The following is a 13,185-nucleotide window of genomic DNA, read 5'->3' as shown; positions in this document are numbered from 1 at the left end:
AACCGACCGATGATTTGATTTTAACTATGTTAAAATATATAAAATACATTTGTTTTCAAATAAAAATAATAAATTAACAAATTAAAATACAATTACACTAATAATTTTTTGTGTTATTTTTTATTCTTTTACAGTATAAATACAATTAAACTAATAATTTTTCTTTTATGCTTAACTATTATATTATATTTACATATATAGATTATAAAATTTTATTTAGTTTTTATTTTAATTTATGTATTTTTAATTTTTTGTGTGTACTTATTTATAATTCAAGTTTTCTATAAAAATACTAGCACAAGGATTTTTCAATTTTCATAATCTATCCATAATTTAATTTGTCATTTTATCAAACATATGACAAACATACATCTAACTCGCTCTATAATTAAACTTTTTTTTTTATCAAGTTTAAAGTTATCAATTAATAATTAACAATAAAATAACTTAATTTTTATACTAGTTAATTTACTCACATGTTTTGACTGTTTAAGTATTCGAAGGTAATTTTTTTTTTACTTTCACGGGTTGTCCCTTGGTTCGGGTACGGTGTGTTATCGGGTCGGCGGTTTGTCCGGACCCGGACTCTTGCCTAGCTGGGCTGGGTCGAAACAGTGCCCCCAACGCGTCAGCTACATCGACAAACGCCATTGGTGGCGCGTTCTCCTCAATTTCTCTGTGGCCGGTTTTCCGTCTGGCCGGTTTTCTCTGTGTTATCGGGTCGGCGGTTTGTCCGGACCCGGACTCTTGCCTAGCTGGGCTGGGTCGAAACAATGCCCCCAACGCGTCAGCTACGTCGACAAACGCCATTGGTGGCGCGTTCTCCTCAATTTCTCTGTGGCCGGTTTTCCGTCTGGCTGGTTGTTCGCAAGGGGGGCGTGACCCCTACGCGCAAGCGGCGCTTGTCCGTTTCTGGGGAGTGTCAATCGTTGCCTCGTTTTTTGCACTGGGCATTTAATGTGCGTTATGATTGTTTTAAAGTTTTGGGGAAAAGTCTGTTTTGCCCCTAGCTTTCGCGCTTCTTAGTGCGGTTACTTCCTAGTTTTTATCTTCTTTCCTCCACTCTTCCAACTCTTCAGCATTCCATTTTCCATTTTTCACTCCTAAATCCTTGTTGCATCACTCTTTCTCACTCTTCCCTTCAGATTTTCTGGTTTCTGCTGAGGTTCGCTTCTGGTTCGATTGCATTCTTTTAAAATTCTCCAACTTCCTATGACGATTGTCTTTCTGGTAGGCATCCTCTCCCTTCATTGTAAATTGTTGCAAATTTTTAAGTGTTGTTATTGTTACTGTTACTATTGCCTTTTTACTATCATTTCATTTCGCTTTTGCAATCTTCGAGTTGTGCATGTTTCCTTGTTTAAACTATGTCGCCATTAGTTAGGCTCTAGGGGGGGTACCATTGGATGTTCAGTTTTTACCCTGTGTGTAACTGTAAGTAGTGAGTGGGCTTCCTGTAACACGTAGAATTAGTTCCGGCTTCACCGGTCTCCCGACTATGCGGTTTTAATGGTTAAGCGGTGCTCCTACTGTAGGTATGGCGCAGCGTCCCGTCGTGAGAGTTCCCGTGGATCGGTACGCTTGGGTCACGTCATACATGAAAGATACCCCTTCCCAAATGACCTTGGAGGAACTCACGGAGTTCCATCAAGCATACTATCTTTGTGGGGGAGGTCTCGAGGAGGACCTCTACGAGGTGTTCGTCCCGACTGAACAGGAACGGATATGCCATTTGAACTTGAACACACCCCGTGTCGCTGATTGGATCTGGATGTACAAGGCGATGTTTACCAACCTAGGAATTCGCACTCCCTTCTACCCCTTCCAAATGGCGCTATTAAACTGGTGTGATGTGGCACCGTCTCAATTGCATCCAAACAGTTGGGCCTCCATCCGCTGTTTTGAGATGGTTTGTGAGTATCTAGAGCTGCCGGCCTCCATGGAGGTCTTTCTATTCTTTTTTGTTTTAACGAATCCTTCCAAAGAGGGGAGAGCCAAGAAAGGGTTCATGTCATTCCGATCAGCCCAAGGTCGGAGGATCTTTAGCCTGTTCGAGGACTCCTATCATGGTTTCAAGGAGAAACACTTCAAGGTTCACCCCGCCGAAGGTCATCATCCCTTCTGGCTGACTCTGGAGGGGTAACATCGCATCCCGACCTACTAGAGTTTTGGGGCTGGGGCTAATGCGTTCACAAAGGTGACGTATAAAGGGTTGTCCCCAGAGAATAAAAATATTGCCGATGTGTTGTTGGCTGTGTTTAGCAAGAATCACATTAACCCCCACCTCCTGATGGGAGATCCTGAGATGAGGAAGGCCTATATTTGTGAGTCATCGGGTGGTCGTTAACCCCCACCCTCTTTCATGGTTTTATGTTTGCTTTATCGTGGTTTTAACGGGTTTTCCTGTTTTGATGTTGCAGTGTATGTCCATGGCTGCCGATCAGGTGGGTTTCGACAATTTGATGTCCAAGTTTCTCCTTGGGGATGAAGAAGATAGTTCCACTACTCCGCCCGTTGATCCCCCGGCCGCACCTGGTCCCGAGGTCCAGTCCTGCCCCTTTCAGGGGGAAGTTACTGGGACTAGTACTGACCTAATTCCTCCAGCGGAAGAGGTTTTAGGGAGGGGGCAGGTCCAGAAGTCGCCATTGTCGATGATCCTAGGAAGAGGAAGTCGACCTCCAGCCCAGAGGGAGTTCCCACCGTCATGGAGAAGAACTTTGATGCCGATCACTTCATCGATGCCCAGCTTTTGCCGGGAACTGAGGAGTTCTTTGATGGTGGGGACCTTGCCTCTCAAGCCAAGTGGGTATACCATACCTTGCTCCGGGCTGTTGCGATAGCAAGAAGGCGGAGCCCATTTTGGCCGGTGCTTGGAACCTGGAGGGCAAACTCCAGGGGGCTGTCAAGTTTGTGGACAAGCTGAAGGCGGAGGTGACTTCCTTGAAGACCCAGATTGCAACCTCGGAGGAGAAGTTTAAAACTTCCGATGCGACCGTTTCCCGGCTTTTCGAGCATGAGCTCACCTTGGAGAGTCAGGTTAATGCTGCCAGAGGTCGGGTGGCAGAGCTGGAGAAGGAGTTGGCTGCTTTGGTTGCATCGGTGGATGCTGCCAAGGCCGAAGTTGCCTCTTTGAAGAAAAAGAATAAAGAGACCGTGAAGGTGGCTAGGGACTCCATTATGGCCACCGACTAGGCGATTAAGGCCCAAGTGAAGCTCTTGGCTCCCGAGTTTGACGTGTCTGCTGTTGGTGCTTTCAACACTATCAGGGATGGAAAAATTGTAGATCTTTCGAAGAAGTGAATTGTAGTTATGGACTCTTTGTATTTTAGTTCTGAGCCGTCATGGGCTCTTTGTTTTGTACATTTAGAGCTTGGTACTTTGTTTGGTAGTTTGTAAGACACATTTTACCGTTCTACCATTTTAACATTTTCAAGCCGTCTTGAGGCTTTCGTGTTTAAACGTTTGTGTTATAGCTTTTGCGTCGCTTAATTGTTTAGCTGTATTTGCGATCTCGCTGGCTCCCAGGGTGATCAGTCCCGGAGGTGCCGTAATGTTTTTTTTAGGGTGAAAACAAGAAAATTGAATTTAACAGTGTTAAAATGCGTGTTTAAAGCGGTAAATCGGGAATAAACAAGATAATTAAAATATCAAGCAAGGAATTAAGATGGAAATAAATGATTTAGCTAACAAAATCAAAGAGAAAGTAACTTAGAGAGAAGGAAACTTCCGTGTCACTAGTTTGGAAATACGGCGGGTCGTCTAGCAGGTTGAGGGTTCCTAAGAGTAAAACCTTTTTAAGTTTGCCGCATTCCATGTTCTAGGCACGTCCCTTCATCCAGCCATTCTAGCTTGTAAGCGTTGTTACCGACTACTCCCTTTACTCTGTATGGACCTTCCCAGTTGGCCGCCAGCTTCCTCTCTCCTGGAGTCAAGAGGCCCACGTCGTTTTGTCGTAGAACCAGGTCGTTTGGTTTGAAGCTCCTCCTCAGCACTTTGGCGTTGTACCTCAAGGCCATCCTTTGTTTCAATGCCGCTTCCGACAAGTGAGCCATCTCCCTGGTTTCATCGATCAGATCCTTCTCCACTGCTTCTTCTATCCCACCAAGGAGTAGCCGGGGGCTCGGCTCTCTTATCTCCACGGGTATCACCGCGTCGACTCCATAGGTGAGCCGGTAGGGTGTCTCCCCAGTGGAGGATTGCGGTGTTGTGCGATAGGACCACAGGACCGACGCTAGTTTATCTGCCCAGGCTCCCTTCCTGTGGTCAAGTCGTTTCTTAAGACCCTGGAGGACGACCTTGTTTGCCACTTCGACTTGGCCGTTAGTCTGGGGGTGCTTGACAGATGAGAACTTTTGCTTTATCCTTAAGCCAGCAAGGAACTTTCTAAACTTCTTGTCGGCAAATTGTGTCCCGTTGTCCGATATCACGAGTTCCGGGACTCCAAATCTGGAGATTACCTGCCTCCACATAAACTTTCGGCAGTTTGCCGAGGATATGCTGGCTAACGGCTCGGCCTCCACCCACTTAGTGTAGTAGTCGATGGCCACAATTAGGTATTTGGCCAGACCAGGACCGATGAAAAAAGGTCCCAATAGGTCAATCCCCCATTGAGAGAAAAATCGAGAGGCCGTCAGCAGGCTCAGCTCCACTGCTGGCGCTTTGTTGAAGTTGGCATTTTCTGGGCACTTCCTGCACTTCTTTACGAACTCTTGGGAATCTGACATCATTGAGGGCCAAAAGTAGCCGGCCCTGACAAGCTTCCGGCTAAGGCCTTCCCGCCGATGTGGTGGCCGCAACACCCTTCGTGGACTTCCCTTAGGACGTAGTCCATCTGGTCGGGACACAGGCACTTCAGCAGCGGCTGATTCAGTCCTCTTTTAAATAATTGACCCTGTACTATCACGTACTTGGCTGCTTCCCTCCTTACCACCTTCGAAGCCTTCTCATCCTCGGGGAGTCTCCCATTCTCCAAGAATTCGGTAATTGGATCTATCCATGAGGGAATGTCGGCTTCTTGGGTTATATGTAAGGTAACCGTTGGTTCCTTTATCAATCCTTGGATCAAGGAACGGTTTCCTGCACCTAGTTTTATGCTCGCCAACTTTGACAGGAGGTCGGCTTGGGTATTCCTTTCTCTTGGAACGTGCTGCACCATAACCTCGTCGAATTCTTCACTCAAATTTTTAACCCTTTCCAAGTATTTTTGCACCAGGGAGTCCCTGGCTTGATATGTTCCATTAATTTGGGAAGTGATGACTTGGGAGTCGCTGTTCACCTCCACTCTGGTGGCCCCAACTTCTTTTGCTAAGAGCAAGCCACCAATGAGGGCCTCATATTTTGCTTGGTTGTTAGAGACCGGGAATTCAAACTTGATGGATTGCTTGTATACTATTTCGGTTGGGCTTTCAAGGATTATGCCTCCTCCTCCGAACGTTTGGTTGGAAGCTCGGTCCACATGGAGTTTTCGCCGCGTGTTCGGGATCTCGTGAGGGTCACCAGTTACCTCCACTAGGAAATCGGCCATTGCCTGGGCTTTAATTGGGTGCCTGGGCTCGTATTGCAGATCGTATTGAGACAGCTCAACTGCCCAAGTCATCATCCGTCCTGACGATCACCCGATGCCCTTGGAAGTATTGCCACAACCTTCGGGACGAGGTCAAAAGTGCATATGCTAGTTTTTCCAATTTACTGTATCTTAACTCTGCCCCTTACAGTGCTTTGCTAACAAAGTAGATCGGCTGTTGGATTTTTCCCTCTTCTCGTACCAGAACGGCCGCCAGGGCTTCGTCCGTTACTGCTAAGTATAGAAATAGCGTCTCACCGTCCTTGGGCATGCTGAGGACTGGGGGTGCCGAGAGTATGCTTTTAAAGTGGTTGAAAGCTTCTTCACACGCTGGAGTCCACTCAAAAGCTATTCCTTTTTTTTCATCAGGCTAAAGAACGGAAGGGCTTTGGCCGCCGACGTGCCGAGAAAACATGATAGGGCCGTGAGTCTATCGGCCAACCTCTACACGTCCTTGTTGCATCCCGGGCTCGTCATTCGCAAAATTGTCTCACATTTCTCAGGGTTGGCTTCAACTCCTCTCTGTGTTATCATGAAACCCAGGAACTTCTCGGCCTCCATGGCAAAGGCATATTTGAAGAGGTTAAGCCTCATATTGTGTCGCCGGAGGGACGCGAACACAGTCTTTAGGTCGCCAACTAAGTCTTCCGATTGGCTGGTCTTTACTAGGATGTCATCCACGTACACCTCTACCGACTTCCCGATAAGGTCGCTGAAAACTTTACTCATCACCCTTTGATAAGTCGCTCCCACATTCTTCAATCCGAACGGCATTACCCTATAGCAGTAAGTGCCACCTGGCGTTATAAACGCCGTTTTCTTCTCGTCCGGCCGGTGCATCGGTATCTGATTATAACCAAAGTACGCGTCCATGAAGCTCGGAAAATGATACCCCACGGCCGCGTCCACTAAAGCATCAATGTTGGGGAGGGGGAATGAGTCCTTAGGGCATGCCTTGTTGAGGTCCGAGTAGTCTACACACATCTTCCACTTTTCGTTGGCTTTCTTGACTAGGACTACATTCGATAACTAGGTCGAGTAGTTTAGTTTCCGGATGAACCCTGCTTGTAGCAAGCCGGCCGTCTGCTTGGCCACCTCATCGGCTCTCTCCTGGGACATCTTCCTTCGCCGTTGGGCTACGGTCTTCACCTCTGCTTTCACGGCTAGGCGATGTGACATGAATTGAGGATCCTGGCATGTCGGCAAGTGTCCAAGTGAACAAGTCGCCGTTTGCTCGAATCATCTCTATCAGGGGCTCCTTCAGATTGTGGGGGAGATTCCTGTTCACAAAGGTGAACTTGTCCTCTGAGTCCCCAACCCTAAACTTTTCCAGGTCTCCTTCAGATTCTGGCCTTGGTTTGTCGTCAATCCTAGCGTCCAGATCAGCTAGGAAGACCCCGGACGCCTCCTTCGACTTCTTCCTTGGAGAAAGGCTGGTGTTGTCACACGCGACCGCCATTTCTAGGTCTCCCCTGATGGATCCCACCGATCCATCGTCGGCTACAAACTTCATGATCAGCAGCTTAGTACATATTACCGCACAGAAATCGTTGATTGTTTTCCTCCCCAAGATAAGGTTGTAAGCCGTGGAGTCCCTCAGAACGACAACTCCGCCATTAGCGTCCTCTTTTCTTGACATCCTCCTATGGAGACCGGGAGGGAGACTATCCCTTCAGGCTTTATAAAATTATCTCCTAGGCCGACCACTCCCGTGCTGATGAGTTCTTAAGTCGGTTTCTCGGAGGCCCAGGGCGTCAAACACGTTTCGGAACATAATGTTGGAGTCGGCGCCGGTGTCTACAAGAATTTGCTTGACCAACCTTGTTCCCACTCTAGCCGTGATTACCATGGGAGGATTCTCCGGTATGTCACTGAATCATTGGTCTTCTGGTCCGAATGATATCCTTGGGGTTCTTCTGGGGGGCGTCCCTGGTTAGTTGATTATACGGCTAGAACCTTAGCGTCTTTCTTTGCTGCCAACTTCGATCTCGGTGCTGCATCTCTTCTAACTATGACATTCACGACAATAAGGCCGCAGTCGTTGTCTTCTTCGGGCTCCTGCCTTGGCTTTACAACGTGGCTTCTTTCATCGTCAGATCAGTCGCACTCTCGCCTCCTGGGTTCTCTTATGAACTGTGAGAACTCCGCCAGTTTGCCTTCCCGAATTGCCTGAAAGCATCTTTCAAGTCGAAGCAATCTTGGGTTTTATGGCTGAAACCTTTATGGTTGTCACAGTAGAGATTCTTGTTTCCATCAGTTCTGTCCTTGAGCTAGCGAGGTTTCGACAAGATGCCCTTGTTGGCTATCTGTTGGTATACTTCAACGATCAGGGCCGTCAGAGGGGTGTAGTTTGTGAATTTTCCTACTCGGGGGAACGGCTTAAAGGCTTTAGTCGGCCCTCCGTCCTTGGAGTGCTCCTTGGGCCTTTCCCCGTTCCTGGGCTGGCAAATAGGAAGATGGGCGGGCTGCCGTTTGTTGGCCGCCACCACTTGACTGACCTCCTCGTCATTGATGTACTCTCTCGCCACATTCTGAATTTCCTGCATGGTCTACACAGGTTTGGTAGTGAGATGTTTTCTGAAGTCTTCATTCAACAGCCCGTTTGTCAGACATAAGCTGGCCACCGAGTCGGTTAGACCGTCAATCTCTAGGCATTCGTCATTGAACCTGTCAAGATACTTCCTAGTCGGTTCCCCATTTCTTTGGGTCACCCCCTAGAAGGTTGATCGGGTGCTTGGCCTTGGCAATGCGCGTGGTGAATTATGCTAGGAAGCCACAGGTTATGTCTGCGAAAGTCCTCACGGACCCTTGAGGGAGCGCGTTGAACCATCGGATTGCCAGTCCTGCCAGGGTCATGGGAAAAGCACGACATCTCACCTCATCACCCACACCTTCCATGTTCATCCTGGCCTCAAAGGCCGTTAGGTGTTTCTGGGGGTCCTGGGTTCCGTCGTATCTCATGTCTGTTGGCTTGTCGAAGTGTTTCGGCAACCGGACCTCGAGAATAGAATGGTGAAAAGGGGTTGCTCCCATGATTATGGGGTTTCGTCGCCTTCTCGGGCTCTCCCTGCTTTCTTGTCGGTCCTCTTCCTCAGCTGTCTCGCTAAGGGTTGAGTGTAGATTATGGGGTCTTGTTGTATCCTTGGTATTTCCCTGCTTTTCCCCTGGCCCTCCGACTTCGCGCGGGTCGGGGGGGATCGGATGCCCGGTGTACGCCTGGCGTGGTTCTTCCGAGGGCTTCTTCCTCGGGTTTCCCTTCTCCTTTGAGGAGACCTGGAACGAGGTTGACTTGGGCCGGGCTGGTAGCGCTCCCTGGTTGCCAGCTCCCTCTCAAGGTTTTGTACCCTGTGGCGCAACTCCTGCATTATTCTCGAGCTAGCACTTCCCGTTTCTCTGAAAAGATGCTCTTTCCGGGAACGGGAGGGAAGCTCATCCCCGTGGGAGGGGGATCTCGTGTGTTCGCGGGAGGAAGCCAAGGAGGCTGCCTTACTGGTTCAGTAAGTGTTCTCTTTTATGCACAGCTCGCCTCCCTTTTGCCCTTTCACAAGACCCAACAGGAAGTCCATTCAGGCCGGTCTCCACAGATGGCGCCAATGTTCGGGTCGTTCTTGAACGGGTCGGATGTGCTGGATATACGGGGGTGACAGGGGACCTAGATCCAGTTCACTCGTGCGTGATTGGACCTCCTGGGCTAACGTTGAAGGGAGAGGAATGGAGCTTCACGATCTCCTGAGTTCTTGGAGTGATGAGAGGGGGAGCCACCTGCAAAAAGGACTCTGACACTCAAGTTAGAATCCGTACAAGGTGCTAGAAAAGGTGATGGTTAGGTGACATACCTATGGGGAGGGGTAGGGTCCTCCCCATATACACCCTGTACTAGGGCAGGTCCCACATGAGTAGACCCACCTTCCAGAAAGTTTTCCTTCCTCCATTCACGCAGATAGGGAGGTGGCATGTGGGTTGTCTCTTGGTTCGGGTACGGTGTGTTGTCGGGTCGGCGGTTTGTCCGGACCCGGACTCTTGCCTAACTGGGCTGGGCCAAAATAAATTTTATTTAAAAATTGATCACTGAATAATAAATTACTATATATACAATATAAAATTTAAACTATGATATTTTGTTTAAGCAGATGAGTGAGCTGACCACTCAATCCTCTCAAATTTGTTATTAGAAAGAAGTCATACTTTGGGTTAGAGACTTAGAGCTGACTTCCCATTCCCGAACTTGCTTATTGGGCCAGATCGAATTTTCGGGCCTTATCTATCACAAATTAATGTTGTCTCTTCAATAATTAATACTAAAATATCGATACACAACTATTCTTAATAGTAGCCGTTAGCACCTCTCCTGTTTTCTCTCTACACAACATAACGTTTCAAACAACCACCACCACCCATGACTGGCAACAATAGGCCGGAAAGGGCCTCCAATGAGCACTCCCGACCACCATAGGAACATGAGAACCAAGCAAGGAACAGCAAAAAGATTAGAAAAAGGGAAGATGGGTTCTCAGGCACACAAGCGCTTGTCCCTCGTCATGAAGATTGGACGGAAGATAAAGTAGAGAATCAGAGAACGAGGTCCTATGCGAACATGGTCACTGGAGCTAGAGCAACATCCGATGAAGACCTATCAGAGACTGAAAATGAAGAATTGATGAGTAACCAGGAGAAAATACCTGAAACAACAGAACCAAGAGAAGATGTAAGGAAAAAAGAAAAAGAAGACATATCAGTTATGGATATGGGAGATGGTCTGTTCAACATTGTTATAAATGATAATGCTAAAAGAGAACTCTGGAAGCCATGGTAGAAATCTCTAATTATTAAACTCATGGGGAGAAAGATTGGATACGCAGCTATGAAAAGGAGGCTAGAAATGATGGGGCAGATTTGGTGGAGTGGATGTCATAGACCTTGGCAATGACTTCTACCTAGTGAAGTTTTATGCTGAGGATGACTTAGATCATGCTCTCCTTGATGGACCTTGGAAAACATATGATCACTACTTAGCTTTAAGACTCTGAGAGCCAAATTTTAACCCCATTCTTACCTCGATTGACAAAATCACAGCATGGGTTAGACTTCTAGGCCTTCCCATCGAACTCTACAATAAAAAGATTCTAAGGAAAATAGGTGACCTCATAGGCAGAACCTGTAAAGTGGATTACAACACCTCGCATCTCTATCGAAGAAAATTCGCAAGGCTATGCATGGAGGTGGACTTAACTAAGCCACTGCTAGGAAGATATATGGTAAATGGAAAGGAATATCAAGTTGATTATGAGGGCATTCACCAAATTTGCTTTACATGTGGCAAAGTAGACCATGAACAGAAAAACTGCGATATTTGGAAGGAATTAAAAGAGGCAAAAGAGCAGCAACAAAAGGAGAAAGAAGAGAAGGAAAAACAAGCAGCAAAAAATATGGAAACAGCAGCAGTAATTCAAAAAGCAGCAGGGGAAAATGACCAAGAGAAAGAAAAAGGAAATGAAGCCACAATGAACCAAGAATCAGATAAGTACGGCCCATGGATGACAATCCAGAGACAAAGGAGAGTGAGGAAGGAAATGAACAAAGAGGAAGTTGGTGCCAGCCACACCAAAGAGAAGGAAAGCCAGAAAAATAATAAGTCAAGATATAATGTGTTAGAAATAGAAGAGCTAGATGAAAGTGGAATGGAGAATGAGGAGGAAAGAGAGCCAGAAAACAACAAAAAACCAGCATAAGAAGAGAAAGAACAGAATCAAAGAGGCAAAGAAAAAGAGACAAAACAACCAAACAAGAATCAAATTGAAAAGAGCAACACAACAAAAAACAAGAACAACCAGATAGAACTGACTCAGGCGCAAAATCAGCAAATACAAGCAGGAAAAAATCAGAACAACACAAAGAAAGTGATTTACAAGGGAGAAAGCAGCAAGAATATCAAGGAAAACAACATAGTTAAATACAAGGAGAACTGGAAGGTAGCTAATGACGACACGCAAAATCAAATTTTCCAAACAATCAACAACAAAGAGCAAAAATACCACAAAGTAAAGGAGGAAGAACCACCAGACCCTAGAGAGCTAGAACATAGATCTGATGTGCCTATGGAAACAGACATGCAAAAGGAGATAGAAGACCTTATAATGGGAGTGGAGTATGAAACTCCCAAAATCAGTGAGAGAGAGAAAGACACAGCTACGGATATACAGCTAAACTAATTCCTTCCAAGGATTTTAATTATTATAATGTCTTGGAATGTTAGAGGTGTGGCTAGTTGTGCCTTTAGACGCACCTTAAAAGAATTCTTAAGACAATACAATCTTGACATTGTGATCCTGTTGGAAACAAAAGTTAGCGGTAATAATGCTAGAAGAATTATCCAAGGTGCTGGTTTCAACTATTTCATTATTGAGGAAGCTCAAAGTTTTATAAGAGGAATTTGGATATGCTGGAAGGACAACAGTATCTCTATTACAACATTAGAATCTAACCAGCAATTCATACATACAAGAGTGCAGCGTCACAACCAAGATCCCTGGTGCCTCACAGCGGTTTATGCAAGTCCACAACCAAATAATAGAAGAGTGATTTGGCAGAGTATTGAAAGAACAGCAAAAAACATGGGAGAACCTTGGCTGTTAATAGGAGATTTTAACGAGATAAAAGATGGCACTGAGAAAAAAGGTGGCAGACCTATTGATCTTAGAATGTGTAGAAATTTTGCTAATTGGATCGATAGATGCGGATTAGTAGATCTAGGATTTATAGAAACTAGGTTTACCTGGAGAGGGCCGCAATGGGAAGGATACGACAGAGTTTTCAAAAGATTGGATAGGGCTCTATCTAATCCCTCGTGGAGAACCAAATTTCAAGAAGCAGTTGTTAAAGTCCTGCCTAGAACCAAATCTGACCACCATCCTCCTTTGTTAATGAAAAATGAAGGAACAGATTGTAGGAATGGCAGACCTTTCATATTCGAAGCTATGTGGTCAATGCACCCGGATTTCAGGCCGTTTTTGGAAAAACATTGGAAAGAGGACATCATGTTCATTCAAAACCTCAACAGTCTCAAAAAAGATCTAAGTAAATGGAACAAAGAGGTCTTCGGAAATATCTTCAAGACAAAGAGAAGACTTTTAAACAGAATCAATGGCATCCAAAAAAGCATTAGCTATGGGAAAAACCATTTTTTGGATAATTTGGAAACAAACCTAAAAAGAGAATTAGAAGACATTCTTGACAAAGAGGAAGCTCTCTGGCTCAAAAAATCTAGAGAGCAGTGGATGGTTGAAGGGGATAGAAACACAAAGTTCTATCACACTAAAGCCATTATAAGAAGAAGAAAGAACAAGATTCACAAGCTTAGAGATGCTAATGAAAATTGGATAGAGGAGAAACAAGAACTGAAAGATCACATCATTAATTCCTATAAAAGACTTTACCAAGAAGAGGTAATTATCACTCCGCTACGGATAGATAATATAAACATGCCTAACTTGGACCCTTTGGTTTGCAGGAATATGGAGATGATACCAACAGATATGGAGATCAAAAAGCTCCTTTTAAGCATTGGTTCCCTCAAGGCTCCAGGAGAGGATAGATTCCCAGCCATTTTCTTTAAAAACAACTAG

At 45.8% G+C, this 13,185-nt stretch overlaps 1 protein-coding gene across 1 annotated transcript; it reads left to right on the top strand.

The window, feature by feature from the left end:
• Window positions 1–11,799: 11,799 nt before the first annotated feature.
• LOC112721834 (uncharacterized) lies at window positions 11,800–13,185 on the top strand. Its single transcript, XM_025772859.1, has one exon. It carries the CDS (start codon window positions 11,800–11,802, stop codon window positions 13,183–13,185), a length of 1,386 nt encoding a protein of 461 aa, XP_025628644.1.

The sequence above is a fragment of the Arachis hypogaea genome, chromosome 11 (genome assembly GCF_003086295.3).
Source record: "Arachis hypogaea cultivar Tifrunner chromosome 11, arahy.Tifrunner.gnm2.J5K5, whole genome shotgun sequence".
Classification (NCBI taxonomy): Eukaryota; Viridiplantae; Streptophyta; class Magnoliopsida; order Fabales; family Fabaceae; genus Arachis; species Arachis hypogaea.
This window is presented reverse-complemented; position numbering and strand designations above follow the sequence as displayed.

Excerpts from the sequence above, each read along its gene's own strand:
- LOC112721834 (XM_025772859.1), top strand. The coding sequence starts at position 11,800 with ATGTCTTGGAATGTTAGAGGTGTGGCTAGTTGTGCCTTTAGACGCACC.